The sequence below is a fragment of the Narcine bancroftii genome, chromosome 12, assembly GCF_036971445.1.
Source record: "Narcine bancroftii isolate sNarBan1 chromosome 12, sNarBan1.hap1, whole genome shotgun sequence".
Lineage (NCBI taxonomy): Eukaryota > Metazoa > Chordata > Chondrichthyes > Torpediniformes > Narcinidae > Narcine > Narcine bancroftii.
The window spans coordinates 17,507,998-17,532,433 of NC_091480.1; the positions used below are offsets into that span (position 1 = coordinate 17,507,998).

A 24,436-nucleotide genomic window follows, 5' to 3' on the forward strand; every position below is an offset into this window, starting at 1 on the left:
AGGGACTGGAATATCTTTTACCAAAGTTTCCCCCCCCCCCAGAGATACTTCCACTGACCACAGATGAACCATTTAGCACCTCCCAAGACTTGGTAAGACTGATAAAGGTAGTAAATAAACCTGGTCTTCGTATACTTGTGACCTATTTTTCATTGTTGTACAAGTACAAATAAAAACAGTGCACTCTTTCAATTGAGAATAACGAACTAGAGAGACTGGGGACTTCACAGAGCAGATCTTGCAAGAGATGCCAAGCAGTTAGATCCACTCTTGAAAACTGAGTTAACTACAATAGATCAATAGAACCAGAAAATAAACCAAATAACTTCATTCAATGGGTTGAATTATTTTTCTAATTAAACAGTGATTTAAGTACAAGTTTGATTAACTAATAAGTTTACTAAATTCATACACATATCCAAGTACAAAAAACGTTGATTCAATTTCCGAACACTTCCCCTGCCTCAAACCAATCTGTAAGATGCGTAATTCCCCATTTATTTTGTTAATCTTTGCATCACTTCTATTCTTAAATATTCAATCAGTGAAACCAAAGCTTTTTTTTTCCTAACATTTCCAAAGCTGGTTGCCAAGTGAAGATACACACTGAAAACAGAAAATATACAAATAAGGTACTCTTTTTTTCCCAATTGATGTAAAAAAAATGCCCTCTAGTTAAAATCAAGCCTCTGAAATCCATATTCATCAATAATTCTCTCCAATTTGCAATTAGCTTTGTGTCACATAAATTTATAAAAATTCTAATCATTCATTTCCTGAGCATATGGGGAAAGAAATCCAAGGGATTCCTTTTTAGATTATATGTATATCACAGGGCTGTAGAAGTGAGTCCTTAATGCTATCAATCCATTAAACATCACGGCTTAATGCTGCAGCAGATTCTACTAATCCAAGTTTCATGCCATCCAGCAGGTATGAAGTTTTGTTTCCCCAGTTAACTTGAATACCAGCTCTCATCAACAAAATCTGGAATGGTCCAGCTGAGCTTTTATGATCAAAAATGCCAAAGGGATATTTCTCTGAGTTAATCTTAAGAACATTTCCATTACCCTATGCACAGGGCTCCAATGACAATTTGAAAAGCACTACTGGAGGGATGAATCTTGTATGATAAATAGATTATAATGTGGTCAGACAAGTCAACCAAGTATAGGCAGCAAACATCAAAAGCTTATTAGCACCAACAGACATATAAATAATGCAAATTGGTTGATTAGATTCAATGACATCACTCATAAAATTGCCTTTAAAACATTTCCTTTATGTAAGCACCAATCCATCATTTTTATACTCCACTATCCATTTAACACTTTTTCATATTTCTCTAATGAATCAAAATTTAAAAGTATTAGTCAAATATCCCCAAAGCAAGTAATTAGGGGATCAGCAAAGCACCTTAACTGGAATTCTCTTAAGGCTATTATAAACAAAGTGTCGATATTATTATTAATTACAAACACATTTGAAACAAGAAAATCTTTTTTACAATTCTAGCTTTGATGTAACTAAATAAGTTGATAACTCTTAAAGGCATGCTCTGCACTGTGCTCAAGATTCTTGTGTTCAATAGCTAACGTCCTCCGAAAGCAGTACTCGAAAGTGCTGGAGAAATTCAACAGGTCTCTATTAGAGATGCTGCATGACCTGCTGACTTTCCTGTTCAACTAAGATTCTATTAAAACCTTTCCACTCTGAATTTCACCTTCTATTTTTGGCTTGTGTTGCCTTATCCATACATGATAAATGAATGAATTCCCAGATCTGTCTGGCATTGTTGGTGTTCCCCAAGATGTCAGTTAACTGTTCCTGAGAGAGTTTTACAAGCTCGGCAATATTTCTCACATGGTTCATGAGAGCACAGCAGTTTTTAGCATTCACTCCAGGCATTTTCATCAAGAAATCCTGTGGACCTGGATTGTATCGGTTTGACTCAGAAACAACTTCAGAATCAGATGTGATAGCTAGGGCAGTAACTGCATCAGGCTCAGGGCGGTTTTGTTTTAATTCCTCAAACAGCTCAGCAGAGACGTGTGGAGAAGGGCACCAGATGATTCGCAGCTTGGGAAAGTGTAGAGTCAACAGGGTGAGTTTGGATGTAATGTCATTAATAGAAATCTCCTGGTGGACGGATCCTTGGAAATTCAGAGTGAAAGGCTTATTGGGATCAAATTCAATCAATAGAACAGGTCGTTTATAGTACCGTGACATGGCAATGCACTGAGTGTATAGACGGCCATTGTTCAAAGAGCCAATCAGGTCACTCACACTTTTTCGTTCAACACAAATATCAGGAGTTAGGATGTAATCACCAACTTCCAAGGTGATTGGCTCAACATCAATACCACGCCGATGTATCAGGGAAGGCAGCACACTGCGGAACTCACGCAGATCCACTATAATGCGATGTTGTTCTTTCTTCTGAGCCTGGCCACCTGCATTAAGACAAACATAAAATAAAAATAGAAGAAATCCTAGATTTAAAATATTTAAACATTTAAAAAATCCTCTTCACAAAATATAAAACAATTACTTCAGCAAGGTAATAATCAGGCAATGCACTTCCAAGACTCTAATGAGGGCCATATCTAGTTAACAAACTAGTGCATTTCTTTTCCTCTCTTTACTGTACAAGCTTGTCGCATTTCCCCAGAAGCATAATGCTGATGCAGAACAATAACAATTAATAAAGAGATCACTCAGTTTAAACGGACCAGCTTTTCGTGTATCTACTTCAGCAGGTGAGAGTCCGGTGTCACGTGCAAGATCTGGGTTGGAGTCATTTCTTCCCTCCCTTTCTTCAGGGATTACCATTATTGCTTTCTCTCTAAAAATGATCAGGGTTGAAATAGAGAACAGTTAAAACAAATCTTAATAAGAATTATACTTTACAAGAATTCCTTATTTGTTACTATAAAGGGGTTCTTCTTTTTTGAATATTTTTGATTTTCCAAGACTCGCACAAATCCAGAACAATTCAATCTTTCTCAACAATGATAATGTTATATTCAGAGTCATTTTCCCCCTCCCTTCCCTCCCATACCCTAATATCACAAGGAAAAGATGATTTAAATTAAATAAACATAAAAACCAAAAATATATAGTCACGGACACTTAAAGGAACCAAATATTTACCCAAAGTAACAAAGTAAAAATGAAAAAGTCACAAAATAAGAGCACATCATCTGTGCCATGCCCACTTAATTTATCTCAGCCATTTCACTATCAGTACAGATTTTTACCTTCCTTCTATTTGGAAGGGGTGTAACTATATCTGTGACCTATAATGCTGCAGATAAGGCTGCCATAACCCAACCAGTGTGACATTGTTTCCTCCTTAAATTGTACGTGGGTTTTCTCCAGGGGAATACAACTCAGCATTTCTGTATTCCATCGTGTAATATTTAGTTGGGAGTTGGACTTCCACGTGACCACTATACATTCCTGGCTTCCACCAAGGTGAACTTCACAAACTGAATTTGGTATATCAACAGTTTAAAACTCACATCCATAATGTTTCCCTGAAGGTACAATTCCAGATTCTGTGGAAAATCTACCTTTGTAATTTTTTTTAAGAATGTCCCCCAGGACCTCCCAGAAGGATCTCACCTTTGTACACAGCCAGGTTGAATGGATAAAGGTTCCAATCTCCACACCACACCCCAAGTACATTTCCAAAATTTCTGGTTTGGATTTATGTAATTTTTGTGGTGTGAGGTACAGTTGATGCAGGAAACTGTATTGCACTAACCTATACCTGGCATTAATGACTGCTGACATGCTGTCCCGACACAGGTCTGACCAGCACTGCTCGTGAATTATTGTGCCCAAGTTCGACTTCCACCTTTCCCTCGACCAGTGTAAGCCCGGCTTCGGGCCCTCACTTTGAAATAGGAGAAAGGGTTTTCTTTTTAAATCAATTGTGTTAATCAGTTAGATTCTGAACATTCAAAAATTATAATGTGGCAGTAAAGCATCAAAGAGTTAATATGAGAGGCTTTTCAAAAAATACTAGCTAAAATTATAGACACAGCACGTTTTGGATGTACTTTACCTTCTGTACTTCTGTACTTTATTCTGAGATTTGGCCCCATTGACCATAAATATTTTTAAGTGACATTCACTTGGACTAGATGGGCCAAAGGATCTGTTTCCATGCTGTACTCCATGAGTTCAGTGTATAAAGTTCTTATAGATTTTGATAGACTAGGTGTGGGGTTGATATTTATCTGTGAGTCACAGGCTCAAAACAAGGTGATGGACTTCAGAACAAAGATGTGAAGAATTTACTTCACCCCAAAGTAGCAAATCCATGAGTTCTCCTGCCAAGGAGGTTGCAGATGGTCAGTCATTCAATATATTCAAAACAGAGATTTGATTCCTTTCATGTAAAAATCTATTAAAGGATGTGGAATTAGTCCAAGAATGAAGGCATGGAGATAAAATATCAGCTATAAATTTACAGAATAGAGAAACAGACAGAAGAGCCTATTTCAGCTTCCATTTATGTTCTTTCGAGTGAATCACATAGTTATTGCTTAAAGAAGATGGTTCGGAATCCTAATATGTTAAGTTGCCCCAGTTTCTAATGAAAGGTTATTGAAAGCCTGCAAGAAAATGTATAGGTCAGTTGGACTGAGCGACCCAATAAACAGGTAGCAGAGAAGATTTTGCCTTACTTTTTCTTGAAGACATAAAATTAGAATTAAAAAGACATAAAATTAGAATTAAAGACAGCGGACTTCAGATTTTTATTGCAGAATCGTACAATTTTCCTGCCATTACAACAATCGAACTTGACTAGTCGTTTTCACCTGGAGATTTTAGGGAATGTTGTTGTTTTCAAGAAACTGAATATTTTTCTTTGGAAATTTTTTTTTATTCTCAATTTTTGGTAATTAAATAGAAATGTGCTTATCTAGTTTACTGAATTTTATGTTAGAACCCTTCTCACAAAAATCAAGGCAAATCAGTCATTATCACCATTTAATCAGTATAATTTTACAAATCGTTTCATTTACAGCACAGGCTTCACTGAAACATCTTTTGTATTAATTTACCTTATCAAATTTTCAAAAGCCGTCTTCTCCTTTCTCAGATTGGTCAGGTAACGTTGCTCTTCTGTCGAGCCTCCGTATATTAAGAAATAAACTCTGGAAGAAATAAATTACAGTATTTGGAGCATCACTGGTTTAGGCATCACATCTGCCTAATGATTCATATTGAAATGTGCATGTCTGCTGCTTAAGTTACAAAAAAGCAAAATATTTAAGTGATACTGGTTTGTAGCTCCTCTTTGCTCAACTGTGTTGCTCTCAATAGTAATGTTCAGTTTGCCTCATTAACTTTCAACAAAAGAGATGAATGACACTGGTGGATTATCACCAGGCAGCAGGAAAGAAAAACAATTTCCAATTTAGTTACATGACTGAAAGCAGGAAAAAAGGAATGTGCAGACAGAAACAAACATCCTAAAAAGCCACACCCTTGTACAGCATTTGGTAGAGGACAGTAAAAAAAAATTTCACTGATAGTCATGAGGTCCTCTCAGTTTTCATGAACAAGCCTGATGAGCATGTTTATCATTTCTCTTTCCTTTAAGGCATCTTAGCAATTCAACTTAACTATTCTATCTGATGCAAGTTTCACATTCTAAACACAGTTGAAAGAAACATTGAAAATTTGGAACACAAAGCAGTACAGGTATCACAGAGCTATGAAAACTGTTCACTTAACAATGAAGATGACAACAGCTCAATTATTAATTTGGAGGGAGGGATTGCCACATAGTTTCAATTTAGGCTTCTTCCTAAAAATCTTCACACATTTTTCCCCTCCATGATAGAAACAAGTCACATACCAACTAAAAAACCCACAATGACAGGGAACAAAGAAATCAATCTAGATCATTCACAATGACCAGAATTGCAGCCCTAAATGACCCTAGTTACAAATGATTGCACAATTCATGGAATCCATCTTTTGACATCAAATAATCTATATTCCTTACTGACATTTTCAAAACTGTGAGCTACTGCACTGACGTCCATCCCCCTGCTAATATTGGAGCAAAAACACACCAGCAGTTTGCTACAAAATCCTAAATTCTCAATGACTATGCCCTGATCACAAATGGTCACAAGTTAGTACTGCAAAGTAAATAATGCCCAAGTTAACTTGTAGATCATTTATTCATCTCTATGTAGTTTATGGGCAGTTGGATTACTATATTTATTTTCTTGCAAGCTGATTGAAGAATTGGGCAGCAATATTGATGATATTTACTGACTTTTCAAGAACAAGGTGAATGCTCACCTCGGTGATGCTGAATGGTCACAGTTGCTTGCTAATGGGTGTAATGAGAGTGGAAAGTTGGCAGCCTGCTCTTATGGAGGAGATATTGCCATAGGTCACTAATGCTAAATATTTGCAATACAAATGGTTGCAGATTATACTATTCTTCTAAATGACATGAAGGTAAGTGGAGGTGCAGGTAGTGTAGAGCACACATGTCAAATTTGGCCCGTGATATAATTATATTTGGCCCGCAAGATCATATCAAATATGTATTAGAGCTGGCCCACTGGCTGCCGCGCCAGTATAGCGCATGCACACCTAATACTACAAGTCCCAGAATGCTTGGCAAATGTGTTGGCGTCAGCCCGCTAATCGCCCCCACCTCCTCTGTTTACTTTAATTAGCATCTGCGACCTGTCGCCCAACTCACATGTAATAAACCCCTTACGAAAAATGGCCAAACGAAAGACAGAAAACAGGACCTTTCAAGACAGGTGGGAGGCAGACTATATGTTCATCATTTTAAAAGACAAACCTGTTTGTCATTGAAGCAAGTTTTTTTTTGACTTGTTAAAAGGAGCTTAAAGGTTATAGATAAATATTATTTATTGAATATTTTATTTCTCATTTGTTAATGCTTCTTCTGGAAAGAGTTTCACCAAAACTATTATTAAACATTTATTTTAATAATAAAAAGTTTAACATTACATATGTTGAAAGAAGAGAAAACATGCAGATGTTGTTGAAAATTTTCAATAAATATTTAGTTTGGCCCATGACTTAGTCCAAGTTTTTAATTTTGGCCCTCTGTGAATTTGAGTTTGACACCCCTGGTGTAGAGGAACCAAGACTGCAGAAGGACGAATAAATTAGGAGAACAGAATATTATGAAATATGTCAGAAAGTATACTTTGGTGGAAAATATAAACAGGAATCTTTTTATATATAAAATAGGAAGAAAATTGAAAATACTCAGATGTAAAGGGACCTGCAAAGTCAATCATATATTCAGTTTCTCCAAGTGTAGAAGATACCACAAGCTGGCTAGTTCTGCTGTAAGATTATCAGTTATTTTAGCTCTTTTTTTTCCCTCTCCACGGAAGTTCCCTAATGTCATGAGCACTTCCAGCATTCTCCTTTTGGTTTTTGGTCTCTATACCTCATTCATTATGTCACTTCGGTGGTTTACACTCTCTGCCTGCCCTCTTTAATCCACTCGCTGGAAAACTCCATAAACATTGCAATTGGCTGGGCAATTCTGGCCTCAAATTAACTTCAAATGTGAGAAAGAAAGAAAGTTTACTTGGAACTCTCTGGGGGGATATCAGTCTGACAGGGCAATATTATGGCCCTGAAAAAATAAGCTGCAGGGTGAGAGATGAAAACACGTGACAAATGAAATCAAAGTTAAAAAAAAATCTTCACATATCCTACCTTGCTTTAGAAATTATTGTAGCTCAAAAATATAGTGTTTTAAAAGTGTCATTTAATTACAACAGCAATAAGCATTACCACTGTTCGCCTTCTTCATAGAAGAAACAAGCGTCATGTTTAAGAGGTTGAAAATTACCTCAGTGGCTTGCCTGGCCTGCTTGCCTTGTATATCTCAAGCTGGCGAACGAATGACAGTTCTGCATCATAGAGTATAACATAATGGGGCTCGATTTCATGCAGTACACGTGACAAGCTATATGGATCACTATAGTCCTGTAATGGATGGATAATAATGAGTGGCTCCTTTAAGATTCCATAGCAGGCATCTGTAGGCAGTTTCAACATCATATCATCAGCTTCAGTTTCTTCACTGCTTTGTTCATAGACTTTCTTTTCCTGCTCTTCCTTAGAACCTTCCATATTTTCTCTGCCAACCATCTGAGTCAATGTTAGTTCTGGTTTCTTCTCCATTTTTGCCTTCTTCAGTTTAGGTCCATTGTCATGTTTTGACCTTGCCTTGGATTTGCCAGGTTTATTTTTAATGGTGACTGCCTTTAAATGGTTGGTTTTCTCATTCTTCTCAAAAGTTTTATTATATAGCTTCATTAACAAAGCTTCTGCTCCAATGGAGATGTAGTCCTTCAGTTGGGCGCAGGTTTGATCATCACTGGCACAAATCAGTACATGACCTACAGGCAGAAAGAGGAAAGGCTATATCCATTTTGAGACACAAGGGGAAGAAAATATCTCTGAGCTACATTTGGTTATTACTGATCAAGAATATTATAAAATGTCAAGACATCTAGTTGTGTATTCCCCCTCCTATCTGAATATTGGAATTTCAAATTTTAAGAAAGCATGTTATTTTGATTTCTTGTTAATTCCAATTATTTCCATTATTTTCTTGATATCCATTCTAATATTCCCACCTTTGTTTGTCCAGTATCCTATCACCTCTTAGCCCCTCCCATACCCCCCCCCCCCACTTTTTATGATTGCCATCTCCTCTTCCTAGTTTAAATCTTCAAAAGCCATCATGACCTCAAACACTGACTAACCATTTCTCCGGGGATACTTCCTGGCCAGCCGAGTCCCTCCAGCTTCTCATTGCTTGCTCACAAATCACTTACCGCATTTTCACTCATACAAATGTGCACAAGCATATAACATGCAGAAAATCATAAGCTGTGTAAAAATATACCGCATGGGTGTAGTATATATACCTGGTTTGTAAAATACGCATATAATGTGTGCATTATATGCAAAAAAATATGGGTTATTTTTAAACAAAACCAATATTAAGTAAAAGTTCAAACACAATTTCAATGTGCACCCCAGTCCCAGTTGTTCCTAAAATCTCCAACACCTCAAAACTTCAGAAGTAGAAGCCATTGGATTCTCACAGTCAGAGCTAATACATGCATTCTGGAGATAGACAAATGAGCAGGAGGCATTGGATTCCTCCAGCTGTTGGTCCAGCTCACCAGAGTCCGTCAGTTCTTCGCTGTGATCACCTTCTCTTTTTATCTCTGTTAGCACTTCACTCAATGCTTCCCACTTTGGGTTCATCTCCAGAACAAGTTTCTTATTTTCCCCTAAAAAAAAAGCAATGCCCTTAGAAAACAGTTCACCTCAAGTAAACTATTTTCAGTGTGCAAAATATGGCAACTGTGTTGTCAATCACATAACCCAATAATCTGATTTTTTTTTTGGCAATGTTAAAAAAGGATAAATATTAGCTTGTGCTGTTCTTTAAAATAATGCCACTGAAAATTTCAAATGAGTGGATGCAGAGCCCACGAGAATTTGACCAGAAAACAAACAAGACAGATGCAGATGTGTGCTCTGGTCAAATCTGCACATTTTGCTGGTTTGGATATTAATTTACACTACTTGTCAAGCTTTTTAAAAATTTTATAATGCTGGAGAGGATACAGAGGAGGTTCAATATGATATTGCCTGGGACAGAGGATTTCAGTTGTGAGAATAGACTAGGTCTGCTTTCCCTGAAGTAGAGACTAGGGGACATGATCGAGCTAGATAAAATGAGGAGTATAGATAGGATAGACTGCAGGAAGCTTTCCATAAATCAGATATAGGTAAAACTAGAGGATACAGAGTTCGAGCACGAGATAAGATACTTGGAGATCAGGCAGAGGATCTTTTACACCCAAAATCTCCAAGTACCTGAAATGTACTGCCTGAAAGTGTGGTGAAAGCAGAGTTACTCTCAGTATTTAAGAAATGTCTAGATAAGCACCCAAAACACTCAAACTTAGAAGAATCTGGGCAAAGTGCTGGAATAGGACTAATAATCATGCCCACCCTTTGGTCACCTTGGATTTGGTGGGCCAAAAGGCCTATTTCCATGCTGTATGTCTTCATGTCCTCACACAGAATGGTGAATATTTTCAATTCTCAAATCCAGACGGTTGTGCAGGTTATGTCAATGTAAGTTTTAGAGAACAAGCAGATTGAAGCAGCTTGGACCCATATCATTGCGAAGAGTTAGACAGACAAGGAATTGGCTTACTCCTGCCCCTATATTCTTGTTTATATTGCTGTTGAATAATTGACAGTTGACAGGCTGCAGGTGACTTGGGGTCAAAAGGACCCACGTAGGCTGACTCATGGACAACCATGGCTTTCAATAGCATGCTGAGAGCAAGAAAGGCTCCCGGAGGGCCTCCTGGCGTTCAAAGCTTCCTGATCTTATTGGAATTTTGCATCTGGAACTCGGGTTACCATTGGATCGAACAGAAGCCTGTGTGGCTGCAGAGGCTGTGGGAGTGCTGGAGGGCCCATAGTGGCTATGAAGAGAGGTCATTTGTTTTTCCTTTTCTTACTGTTAGGGGCCCTGGGCAATCCTTAATGACAACTCTTTGTTTACCTTACAGCAGGCAAAAGGAAATTTTGTGCAATATTACATTTTTTGTAAAAGGAATCTTGAATATTGTGTGCTGGTACATTGTCTTGATCCTCAAAATGTGCCTTACTTCACCTGTTCAGTAGGGTTATTATCCAATGTTGAAACATGGACTCTATTGGCACAATTCTGAGTTTTGCTGAATATCACGTAGGCCTCATGAAACTCATCAGCACTTTGGTCAATTTTCAATGCAATGTTACCTGTGCCCTGGCTGAAGGACAATAAAGATAATGTATAGAGCACGTTCAAACACCGCTGAAAAGAATCAGGACTTCTCACTCTCGTCAGGTTAGGTTTTCCTGATTTCAACAACTGAAAATGAATTCTGGAAACACACAGAAACCAGCCAAAGCAGTACCACTTCTTTGCGACCCTTATTGCAGCAGAGGTGCAAACTTACACACCTGCTTGTTCTGTTTCGTTTGCTTCAGATTTTGCCACATTCTTTGATATTTTAAGCTTTGCCTCAGGATGCTGGTAAACTCTGGCACGAGCATTCACAAACATTGTATTACTGGCATCCAGGAATAACCACCCTGTAAACACAAAATAATAGTTATTAAAAGGCAATAAAACTGTGAATTAGGCCAATTTGAAAGAAAAAAAATACAATGGAAGGTTAGCAATCCGAAAAGCATTTCTCTCTACAAATACTGCATCTTACCAATGTTTCCAGTTTCATACTCTGCCAAATGCTGCAATCAATGCAGGCTCCAACTTGTACATTGCCAGCTGCAATTCGAGACCTGAAATAGCAACTAAGGTACCAGCTGGTCCTACATTAAAAATGGATAATTTCAGGAAGCATGGTGGGCAGCTAAATATTCAAAACGTACATTAATTAATAACAACCTACCTTCCCAGGCTATTTCCAACAACACTAATGCAGATTAAGCTGTTGTTCTTAAGATAAATGTTTTGTCTCTGAAAATTCAGTCTTTTGATCTCATTTTCACGGTTCTTTGTTTTATTAAATACATTTTCAAATGTTCACGACAGCAAAACGCTCCCAAAATAGGACAAAACTAAGTATAACTCAAAAATTGAGATGACCATCCTGCCACTCTTCTAATTCCCTTCCCAAATACAGCACCTGAGAGCTATGAACTAATGAAAACTTAATTTGATCTGATTCATCAGATACCTCCTCTCAACTCTCTGTGAACTGACTTGTCCAAAATGTACTTTGAACCAGCTTTTTTAAAAAAAAAATGATAAAACATGCACTGTTCGATTGACAAGTTTTTTAAAAATTTTCCAGACTTTGTAAAAAAGTGAACATATTGTCAAACTGATTATACTGGTATTCTGTCAAACTGGGATTCTGCTGAAGGCCTGAAATTATAACAGTTTCTCCTTCTGTGGATGCTGCCTGACTGCAGTGTTTAGAGGATTTTTAAATTTTATTTCAGATTTCTGGCATCTGTAGATCCTGGGAAGGTTAATTCTAGGCCAAGTAAAAGCACTTATGGAAAAAAAATCAAATTTGCAAGAGAAGACGTTACAAAATTGTTTTAAATGACTTTGAATTGGGGAATAAAACACCAACTCAACATGTTTTTTCTTCTTTAATAGACAATATAAATCCAAGGTGAAATCAATTTGACCAGAATTTCTCCAGCATTCAATCAGTTAGATACTTAATAGTGTAGAGGAACAGAGTGACCTTGGGGACCAAATCCATACATCTCTCAAGGTCACTGCACAGGTTAATAGGATAGTTAAGAAGGTTGATGGGATGCGGGGCTTCATTAGTCAGGGGATTGAGTTCAAGAGTCAAGAGGGCATGTTGCAGCTCTATAAACCTCTGGTGACACCACAGTAGAGAGTTCCATTCTAGTCACCTCATTATAGAAAGGATGTGGAAAACCATGCAGAGATTTATCAGGATGTTGCCTGGATTGATGGGAGGTCACGTGATGGAGTAGTGGCTGGTCTGGTGAAAATAGCCCTCTCCAGAGAAAAGAAAAAAAAAATGTGAAAAAGCAGAGCTCAATAAACATAAAATACAGGAAGAGAAATATAAAGTTACAGAGAAGAGACAGAAGATGGCACCCAAAAGAGAAAAAGTAAGAATAACAGAGAAAAGGGAAGAAGGAAAATCACTAGAGAAGAAAGAACAAGGCCTTACCTGCACGTTGGAGCAGAGAGCCACCGTGGAGAGGAGCGGCCGATCTCTGGTGTTGGGGAGTCCCCAGAGGAGCGGTGTCCTCCCAACTGGCGGACTCCAAAAATGGCTCTCAGAGCCAAGAACAGGTGCGCAGTGCGCAAGTAAAAGAAAAGGTTAATGCCAACGGGAGGGGGACTCAGCTGAGGAGTGGCCAGCTGAAAGACACCCAGGATTGGGGCGTTCGGCTGGGGGAAGTAAACAAGAAAGAAGAAAAGAAGAGTGGTGAGAAAGAGAATGAAGGGCTGATAGAGGGTGAGTGGCAACGGGACAGCCGACAGGGGGACAACCTGCGGCAGGAGACTCAGCAGCGGGTCAACCTGCAGTGGGAGGCCCAACAACGGATCGACCTGCAGCAGGAGGCCCAACAACAGGAGACACAGCAGCTGGAGGCCCAACAAGGATACAGAAGCAGCTCACCAGAGAAGGATGAAGATACAAATATACAAAGAGAAGATGACACAGACATAGATACAGACACAGAAGAAGAGGAGGAAGAAGACCAAGAATTTCAAAAGAAAGAAGAAGGTAAAATAGAAGGACAAAGTTTAGATAAAGCCTTTTTCGAAGAACAAATGAGGTCATTAAAAGAATGGCGATCATTAGAATTTAGTTCAATCAAAAGAAAAATGAAAAGAGCTGAAGACAGAATGCAAAGCTTAGAGTTGGTCATGACTGAAATAGGGAAAAGAGTAGAAAATGTGGAGGAATGAGAAGCTGCTGTAAAAATGGAGATAAATTATTTAAGAGGGAAGTTGAAAAAGAGCTAAAAAAAAAATTAAAGAGACACAAGATTTGTCACAAAAAAAGGACATATTGGAAAACTACAGTAGGCGAAATAACATAAAAATAGTTGACCTGAAAGAAGGATCAGATATGAAGGAATTTATAAAAGGATGGATCCCGAAGGTGCTGGGAACGACAGACTCACATGAAGAAATAGAAATCAAAAGGGCGCATAGAGCACTAGTACCGAAACCGCCACCACATCAAAAACCGACATCCATATTGGTAAAATTTCTAAGATATATGACAAGAGAAAACATACTGGAGCAGGCAAGAAAGAAGGTTAGAGAAGACAATAAGCCATTGGAATATAAGGGTCAAAAAATAATTTTTTACCCGGACATAAGCTTCGAACTTTTAAAGAAGAGGAAGGAATTCAACACGGCGAAAACAATCTTATGGAAGAAAGGATATAACTTTATATTAAGACATTCAGCAGTACTTCAAAGTATTCATTCCTGGGGAACAGAATAGACTGCTCTTGGACCAAAGAAAGCTCAAACAATTTGCTGAACATTTTCAGGACAGGAGGAGAGAGGAGGAGGAGTGACAAGAAGGATGACCGGCAAAAAAATATACAAAAATATGTAAAAATATAAAGTAAAGATAATGTATTTTTTAAAGATTTAAAGATGGATAAGAGAAGGGGAAGAAGGAAAAAAAAAGAGCTTTGTTATAAGTATAGGAAAATAGTGTTCTCGGGGGGGGGGGGAGGAGAATAATGGTCACTGCGAAATCAGTTGACGCTTGCGAGTAAGTTCGCAAACCGAATGGAAAGGGGAGTTGTGGTTGCGACAAGGGACAGGAGGCAATCCAAGGAGGGGAGGTTCATTTGGGGTTGAAGAGTTATTGCTTGTGGGGATTGTTGGGGTATTTCATGTCTTAAATGTGTTGTAATATATGAGATTAAAAAGGAAAACTTAAAAAAACAGTAATGAAAAAAAAGGGGATGGAGGTGGTGAAGAGGCGGAAAAGTGAAAATAAAGATATAAGATGGCTATGTTGGACCATGTGACTATAAACATTAATGGAATATATATCCAAGTTTCAGTGTATCCCATTGGGGAAAAAAAAAATCACATAATTTAAAAGACAAAGTTACAATGTTTGAAAAAACCTGGGAACCATATTATGGAACATAACAGAAAGAGCAGGCCTCGGACCACCACCACCTAAAATGATAAGAAGATAAACACGATCAGATTTAATGTGAATAAGTAGATGATACGGCTTTTTTGTTTGTATTTCTTTTGTATAAAGATATTGTTTTATTGTATTTTATATGTCTGATATTTACTGTTTTTGGAGGGGGGTGGGAAGGGAGGGATGGGGGGGGAATAAAAAGAGAAATTGTCACTGATTATTTAAAGAGATACATCTGAAAATATATTGGTTGATATGGTTCATAGTGCAATAAATAACGAATTACAAAAAAAAAAGGATGTTGCCTGGATTGGAAAATAAATCTTATAAGGCAAGGTTAGCAGAGCTAGGACTTTTCTCTTTGAAGCGAAGAAGGATGAGGAGATTTAATAGAGGTCCCTAAGATTTTGAGAGGCATAGACAGGGTGGACAGCCAGTACCTTTTTTCCAGGGCCAGAATAGCAAACACCAGAGGACATCTGTACATAGTGAAGGGAGGAAAGTTTAGGGAAGACATCAGTGGGTATGTATTTTTTCTTTTAAAAAAAATTTATGGGGGTGCTGATATATTAGGGGCATTTAAGAGATTCTTAGACAGGCACATGGATGAAAGAAAAATAGAGGGTTATGAGGTAGGAAGGGTTTAGTTTTTTTTGGTAGGAATATACAGGTCAGCATAACATCAAAAACCGAAGGGCCTGTACTGTGCCGTAATGTTCTATGTTCACTTTTGTGCATTACCTTTGACCCCAGCTTCTGCAGACTTTCCTGTTTAACTGAAATCAGCTCATAACACAGAAACATTAGCGATCCAAGAGTATTAAGCACATTGATAAAACAAACTGAAATGCTAATACCCCACTTCAGAACTGAAATGGCTATTGAACCAAATTCCAAATAACGTTCGTAACAATCTTGAAGGTAGTGCAAATTATTTGTTATCTCAATTTATCCACACTTTTTACTTAACTGTGGGTGCCATTTACCTGTTATGGTACCAGAGCATCCTTATGGCACACAAGTACTTTGAAAACCAGTGAAGCTAGAGTGGATGGGAAATGGGCCAGAAGGAGAGATGCTGAGTAAAAGATTGCCTTATTATGACACAAAAATGGGAAGACACAGACTTTCTACATCAAAGAGACTGTACGCAGACTGAAAGATTGTTTTGTTGAGCACCCCTGGCTCTGTCCCCACAATAGCGTGGATCCCCCAGTGGCCACCCATTTCAATTCCCCATCCCATTCCCTTGCTGACATGTCTGTCCATGGTCTCATTCACGGTCAGACTGAGACCACCTACAAATTGGAGGAACACCACCTCATCTTCCGATTGGGAACCCTCCAGCCGGATGGCATTAATATTGACTTCACTGGCTTTCATTAAACACCCCACCCCTTCCTCCAGCTCTGCCTCTCACCCTTTTCCCCACCTCCTTTTAGACAAACATGATAAATTTTTATCTCGTCCCTTATCATATCCAATTAACCCCTTTTGTTGGTCTGGATTCCTCCCCCAGCAGCATTGTCTGAATTCTGAGACTTTCTGAGATTTCCTGCTTCTGACTCATTCTTATTCCTTGAAGAAGGACTCAGGCCCGAAATGTTGGTAATACAAGTGCACAATCCTTTATGCGGAACCCTTGGGGGTTTTTTCCGGATTTCGGAAAGCCAGATTTAAGCCCACCCGAATTGTGCTGCCATATCCACCTCCACCCCCTTCCAGTTGCACTGCGGTCTCCCCCCCACACCCGACTCGCGCTGTCGATCTCCTCCCCTCACCCATCCGATTCGCGCTGCCGGTCTCCTCCCTCGCCCGCCCGACTCGCGCTGCCGGTCTCTTCTCACGCTGCCAGTCTCTCCCCCTCACTCGCCCAACTCACGCTGCCATATCTCTCCCCATTTGCCGGATTTTGGAGCTTTCTGGATTTTAGATGTCCGGATAAAGGATTGTGTACCTGTATATCTTTGCTTTTTTGGATGCTGAAAAGACCAGCCAAGTTTCTCCAGGATTTCTCTGTTTTTACTACAATCACAGCATCTACAGACTTTTGTGTTTCACTCAGACGCAGGCTTGTCAATCTCTTGCTTTCAAATGTGGTTAAAAATGCAGGGAACAAACATTTTATTTGGCATGGAGGAAGATTAAAATGAATAGAACCATTCGGATGCGTTTTTCAAATAAAGGAGCTGATACAAATTATATCCTTTACTGTAATAAATTGGGTAATATTATGACTGAAAATGCTGAAATGTAGCCACAGCAGCCATTTATAAACATGGGGAGACAAGCATAATGAAGGTCACCTCTAGTAATATTATCTCCATAAAGGTTTTCATGTTTTCTTCATGTTGTATAGAGGGATCCTCTCATAACTTGTATAGGTACATTTAATTTACAGGCTATCGTGCAAAATTCCCATATTAAAGATAAGGCAACTTCATTTACAGAATATGTTGCCTCTAAGAATTCTCAGATTTGCGTATCAAATCCAAACAGCATCTTCCAGTGTGTCCATTTACAATGAGATGATCAGAATATATTGGTCATCCTTCATCAGATACCAAAAAGAACATTTCCTTGATCCTTACTCTGTCAGGTTTAACAGTACTATACTGTATTCCTTTTTTCATTGACTCTTTATCTTTCAAGGTTACAGAAGAAAACACCACTAAAATTATGAATTGAAGACTATGATTGATCCTGTTTGTTAAAGAACCCCTCTTTTGCCCAATATACTTTAGGACCACACAAGTTGCTTGGCAATGCAGAAGCAATACAAGACACGATTCCACACAAGTACGCTTAATAATTAAAACTGGATAATTTTAAAACTGACTGTAAGCACATCTCTGTGAAACACTAAAGTCTGCAGATGTGATTACAGTAAAAACAAAAATGTTGGAGGACCTCAACAGGTCTCACAGCATCCAAAGAAAGTAAAGATATATTACTGACATTTCTGGTCTGAGCCCTTCTTCAGGATATGAGCAAAAAGCAGGCAAGTGCCTGAATAAAAAGGCTGAGGAGAAGGGAAGAGCACAGGCCAAAAGACAAAAAGATAACTGGACATGCATAGGACAGGAGAAGAAAGGTGTGAATTGATCGGGGAAGGGAATGGTTCCATGAATTCAGAGCTGGAGGAAAGAAGAGAAAGGAAAGAGAGACAGAGTTAGAGGAAAGGAAAAAGAGGGATGGGGAAGGGGAGAGAGGGCTAATGTAAACCAGAGTAGGTGAGTTTAATGCCATCTGGTTGGAGGGAGCCCAAACAGAATACGAGATGTTGTTCCTCCAATTTGTGGGTGGTCTCAGTCTGGCAGTGCACAAGACAGACAAGTCAACATGGGAATGGAGCAGGAAATTGAAATGGATGACCAATGGGAGATCCCCACTATTATGGTAGACAGAGCCAAGATATGACACCAGAAACCCTGAATAGTATAGACTAGGGTAAAAGCAGTATAATTTTCACAACTTAATTCACAATTACCTGAATTCTGGCCAAAAGCTCTCTCAGTTGCTCGAAGAGATTCCAGTAGATTGAGAAAGGTAACACAGTCATATTGGGTTAAATATTGCAGGAGGGTACGAAGAATCTTCAAATCCTGTACCAAACACTTGGTTTTTGCACCAAGCTGGTGCCAGACTGGATCCAAATAATAATGTATTGCCTGTGATTATAGGAAAAAGGAGATTGTTTTAAAAAAAAAAAAAAAAATTGGTGAGGTGAAATTAAGAAAATGCTGTAGCAGCAGCTACTCTGCTCCTGCAATAACACACATACAACCAGACGGGTTGAGCTCAGTGAGCAGACTTGTTTATTGCAGGCTGCTGGGCTGCACTTATACTCCCTTTACATGTATACGTTGAGTACAGTATTTCTTTTTGCACTATCAATGAGTGGTAATTCTGCCTCGCCTGCAGAAAATAGAATCTCAGTGTTGTATGTGATGTCACGAACTCTGACAATAAATCTGAAATCTTTTGGCTAATCACCAGTTAAGGAGGGGAGCAGAGATTGGGCCATTGAATTTAATGACAAGACGCCCAAAATCCACAGCCAATTCAGTAAAATTCTGGAGACTGGTTACGTCTTTATTAAGGAAGAAGCTGAGAACCTCAAAGCCTCCTTTAAGGGGTATGGAAATGTGTAGTGACTGGACATCCATGGTGAAAATGAGGTGGTCCAGCCCAGGGAATTGTAAATTGTTGAAGTGAATGGAGAGCACGTGAGGTATCCCAAATGGAGTTTCAAAGGGTCTGGACCAAAGGGGCCAGAGGGAATAATGAAGACCCGACAGGAGTTGGAGAAGGGAATGATGGGTGTCGGGACTTGGGGATCAGAGGAATAAAGGGAGGAGGAAGGTATGAGGGAGTGGGGAAGGGTGATGGCAGAGAAGGGGAATGGGATCCAGCAGCAGAGGTATTAACAGTTCCAGGAATAGTCCTTAATTAGATAACAGATGGTTGAGAAATTAACATATTCTTCAAAGCATAATTCCAAATCACAGACCTTTTCAAAGGACTTCCCAACTGCATTCTCAAGCGACAGGTCCTCAACATCCAAAGATCTGTTGTAGTTTTTAAGTTCTTTCAAGCAAGCATTCATGACATCCATGATGGCAGTCTGGATAGCCAGCATAGCAGGAGTGAGGGAAACATGCAGCTCCATTACTTCAGGTTTGTGCCTGTCTAGGAAAGAGCTGACTGCCATGTGAAACCTAAAGAGAGATATAGCAAAGAAAGGGAGATATAGTGCGTTTCCCAGGAAACTTAGCGCTGTCAGAAAACAATTATATTCCAACCCAGAGCTAAAAGTACTCAACACTACAACACCATTCAGAGTTCATGAATAACTTCTGTTAAAACCTAACCATCTCATATGTACATATAACTTTTTAAAAAAATATCTTTTTCTTCTTTTTTTATGGCTCTCCTTAGGAGAGTTGGCTGAAGGGGGTTTCCCTCTTTCTTTCTTCTTTTTTTAAAATATATATAAAAAATGTTCATGTTTAATTGCTGTATATGTCATATATTTTTTGTTTTCTGAACGAATAAATAAAGTTTAAAAAACCTAACCATCTCCTGTGCTGAGAAAAAGAAAAATGCTTAATGTGTATTTGGTTGGAAAATTTTACCAAATACAGTTTTGGTTGCACACTAATCATTATGACAGTTAAAATGCTTAGCTTGGAGACTAATTTTCAAGGCTGATATTAAAATAGATTTTAAAAGCATATCTGGTACTGGAAGTCATCATGGAATTGATTCTGACATTTAGAATTAACAAGATACTATAATAAGTATTGTAAAATAACATACTTGAAACCTTTTCACCTCCTAATTAGAGGAATTGATTTAGATATCTGGATAAGCTTATATTGAATTTGAATGCAAAGTCTGAAGATTCTGAATACTTTTCAGTTCAAATTTGAGAAGGGCCAAAGTATAAAGGAAATCAGACAAATTTTACCTGACGATACTCTTTATTAGACCTGATTTTCTGGGAAGATTCTACACTTTCAATTAGATGCTTACTTATATACTGCTTTAATGTGCTGCTCATTGTTACAAAAACTTTTTCTTTCTTTGGCCTGGCTTCGCGGACGAAGATTTATGGAGGGGGTAAAAAGTCCACGTCAGCTGCAGGCTCGTTTGTGGCTGACAAGTCCGATGCGGGACAGGCAGACACGATTGCAGCGGTTGCAAGGGAAAATTGGTTGGTTGGGGTTGGGTGTTGGGTTTTTTTTCCTTTGCCTTTTGTCAGTGAGGTGGGCTCTGCGGTCTTCTTCAAAGGAGGTTGCTGCCCGCCAAACTGTGAGGCGCCAAGATGCACGGTTTGAGGCGTTATCAGCCCACTGGCGGTGGTCAATGTGGCAGGCACCAAGAGATTTCTTTAGGCAGTCCTTGTACCTTTTCTTTGGTGCACCTCTGTCACGGTGGCCAGTGGAGAGCTCGCCATATAATACGATCTTGGGAAGGCGATGGTCCTCCATTCTGGAGACGTGACCCATCCAGCGCAGCTGGATCTTCAGCAGCGTGGACTCGATGCTGTCGACCTCTGCCATCTCGAGTACTTCGACGTTAGGGGTGTAAGCGCTCCAATGGATGTTGAGGATGGAGCGGAGACAACGCTGGTGGAAGCGTTCTAGGAGCCGTAGGTGGTGCCGGTAGAGGACCCATGATTCGGAGCCGAACAGGAGTGTGGGTATGACAACGGCTCTGTATACGCTTATCTTTGTGAGGTTTTTCAGTTGGTTGTTTTTCCAGACTCTTTTGTGTAGTCTTCCAAAGGCGCTATTTGCCTTGGCGAGTCTGTTGTCTATCTCATTGTCGATCCTTGCATCTGATGAAATGGTGCAGCCGAGATAGGTAAACTGGTTGACCGTTTTGAGTTTTGTGTGCCCGATGGAGATGTGGGGGGGCTGGTAGTCAGGCAAAATCTTCGCTAGGATTCTACTAAATAGAATAATACCTAGTGTCGCCGAGAATATTCTCCCAGAATCACAGTGCGGCTTTCGCGCAAACAGAGGAACCACTGACATGGTCTTTGCCCTCAGACAGCTCCAAGAAAAGTGCAGAGAACAAAACAAAGGACTCTACATCACCTTTGTTGACCTCACCAAAGCCTTCGACACCGTGAGCAGGAAAGGGCTTTGGCAAATACTAGAGCGCATCGGATGTCCCCCAAAGTTCCTCAACATGATTATCCAACTGCACGAAAACCAACAAGGTCGGGTCAGATACAGCAATGAGCTCTCTGAACCCTTCTCCATTAACAATGGCGTGAAGCAAGGCTGTGTTCTCGCACCAACCCTCTTTTCAATCTTCTTCAGCATGATGCTGAACCAAGCCATGAAAGACCCCAACAATGAAGACGCTGTTTACATCCGGTACCGCACGGATGACAGTCTCTTCAATCTGAGGCGCCTGCAAGCTCACACCAAGACACAAGAGAAACTTGTCCGTGAACTACTCTTTGCAGATGATGCCGCTTTAGTTGCCCATTCAGAGCCAGCTCTTCAGCGCTTGACGTCCTGCTTTGCGGAAACTGCCAAAATGTTTGGCCTGGAAGTCAGCCTGAAGAAAACTGAGGTCCTCCATCAGCCAGCTCCCCACCATGACTACCAGCCCCCCCACATCTACAAAAACTTACTACAAAATCAAATGCCACTTGCGGGCCTTAAAAAGAATGTGTTTCTTATATAGACACAGGATGTTTTCAAAATAGAACAATTTGTTTATAATAAAAAGCAAGCATTTTCAAGGACAAACTACAAAATCCAAGTGTCAAACTTGGTACCCAGAACATTACTTCAGTACCAAGTAATGGCAGCAATTCATTTTCATCACTTTTCAGTGATGCAGTTTCAGTATTTTTCTTTACTAACTGCTCCCTACTACAAAGGATTATGTCATTTTCAGAAATCTATGATGCATGAATTTTAAATTCCACAACTTTGTTTTATTTTCTCTAGGCCTGCATGTAATCTGTGAGTTACAAAGTGGGGAACAGACCTTTCCTATTCATGCTGAATAAAAACTTGCCTTAAAAGACATAAGACAAGGTTACATGGAATTGAGGGTATTTACCAACATGGATAAAGGATTGGTTAACTAATAGAAGGCAGAGAGTTGGGATAAATGAGTATTTCTCCGGCTACGAAATGATGACGGGCACAGATCTGCAGGAATTGGTGTTGGTGCTTGTCCAGCAACAGATTATGAGACACGTTAAAATTTTGGAAGGGACTGAGTGCAGCATATCTAGGTTAACATTAAATTGTACAGAATAACACTAAATTGTGGAGGGTCTACAGAGAAATAGTGGCCAAGGACCTGGCAGATAGCACACAATGCTGATAAATGTAAGGTTATCCACTTTGGAAGGAAAAATAGAAAACCAGGTTAGTATTTAAATGGTGAAAGATTGCAGCATGCTGGTGTGAGAGGGATTTGGGAGTGCTTGTACCTTAATTGCAAAAGGTTGGTTTGCAGATGCAACAGATAAAACAAGAAGGCAAATGGCATATTGGTTTTCATTGCTAGAGGGATTAAATTTAAGAGCAGCGAGATTCCTCAGCAACTTTACAGGGTACTTGTGGGGTACTGCATGCAGTTCTGGTCTCCTCACTTGAAAATAAGATATACTTTGGAGGTGGTGCAGAGGAGATTCACCGGGTTGATTCCAGAGGTGAGTCAGTAACCCTATAAGGAGAGATCAAGTCACCTGGGACTATACTTACTGGAATTCAGAAGAATGAGAAGGGATCTTTTTGAAACACAAAATTACGAAAGAAAGATAATAGAGAAGGATGAAAGTTGCTTCTACTGGTAGGTGAGATGAGAACTAAGTGGCCTAACCCCTTTCATGATCTGCCTTACCCCACAAATATCTTCCTTTCACTCCTCATCATCTTCTCTCCAGTCCAACCTTCACACGCTTCTGTCCAAATTCATCCTTGCCTATCCTTCAGTGATCCTCTTACCAATCCCTTCTGACCTGCTGCAATCATCTATTCTGATCCTCTCCCTGATAACAACACCCACCACCTGCCAAACAGTTATTTTGCAAATATACTGTGTATTCTAAAATAGCTGGAGATCACCAAGAAAGGTTTATTTCAACATTCTGGGCTTCACACACAATAGAAGAATACAACTTTCCTTTCAGCAAATTCCATAGAGAACCAAGCTTTGGACTGCCAAAAACAAAACTTGCTCCCTGCACCTTACTTCCAGCACGCCTGATCTAATGCATCAGGTACAATCAGGGTTGCATGGTGGCAGTGATCAGTTCTGCTGTCTCACCATTCCAGATATCCAGGTTCAATTCTGTCCTCAGGGGCAGTCTTTGCTTCCTGTGTTTGTGTGGGTTTTCTCACAGTGCTCCAGGTTCCCCACATATCCCAAAGATGTGTTGGTAGTTTAATTGGGTAATGTAAATTACCCCTTAATGTTGGTGTTTAGTATAAAAAATGTAAGGAAAAGCAACCTGACATTTAAAAAAAAAATTAACTTTACTCTAATGTATCTGTTTTAGTTTCAGTCGACACAAGCATGTATTGATAATTTTGCGACAAAATTTTGGCATTAGGGAATTATATTAAATGAAGAGACTTCATTTGTTAATCTCCTAAAACAGGAACTAAAATCCTTTTGAAAATTGTTTTGTAACTTGGATGGAATGACTGAAATGAATTAGCATTTGAATAAAATACTGTTCTTTGCACCTACACATTACCAAATTAACACATTTAAGATGATTTTGAGAGAACATAATTTCTGTTAACTTGTGCAGATTATGAAGTTTCCTCATATAGTGCCTTACCTGGGCCAGAGGTATAGTTTACGAACAAATAAATTTCGCATCACTCGTTCCACTCGACAGAATCCAAGATTAAAGGCCACTGCATCATCTGTAAAAGCCTTGATAAAACCCTGTTTGTTTTTCTGCCGATAAAGCCGAAGAATAAATGCTTCCTGGCAGGAATCAATGATTTTGTGAGCTCTGTATACCAAAATACCTGCAGAGACATGAAACATTCCAGTATTCAATGTTCATTGGAGCCATTAATTCAACTAGGTCACATCCAGACAACAGGAACGTACAACAAATATTATGAATTTTTCTAAAGCAGAGACGCAACTCCATAAATCAT

The 24,436-nt window shown here is 39.2% G+C and overlaps 1 protein-coding gene across 3 annotated transcripts in view; it reads right to left on the reverse strand.

The window, feature by feature from the left end:
• Positions 1-335: 335 nt before the first annotated feature.
• ercc4 (excision repair cross-complementation group 4) overlaps positions 336-24,436 on the reverse strand; it is a 30,159-nt gene continuing 6,058 nt past the window's right edge. The window contains exons 3-11 of one of the 3 annotated variants that reach the window (XM_069907375.1): positions 24,106-24,301; positions 19,288-19,495; positions 18,265-18,445; positions 11,083-11,214; positions 9,234-9,344; positions 7,886-8,438; positions 5,079-5,171; positions 2,733-2,845; positions 336-2,453 (exon numbers count right to left, since the gene is read on the reverse strand). In XM_069907375.1, coding sequence (XP_069763476.1) covers positions 1,720-2,453; positions 2,733-2,845; positions 5,079-5,171; positions 7,886-8,438; positions 9,234-9,344; positions 11,083-11,214; positions 18,265-18,445; positions 19,288-19,495; positions 24,106-24,301 — 2,321 coding nt within the window. In that variant the 3' untranslated portion in view covers positions 336-1,719. Of the gene's footprint in view, positions 2,454-2,732; positions 2,846-3,145; positions 3,902-5,078; positions 5,172-7,885; positions 8,439-9,233; positions 9,345-11,082; positions 11,215-18,264; positions 18,446-19,287; positions 19,496-24,105; positions 24,302-24,436 lie in introns of those variants that run through there. The other 2 variants (XM_069907376.1, XM_069907377.1) reach the window with 2 other exon arrangements.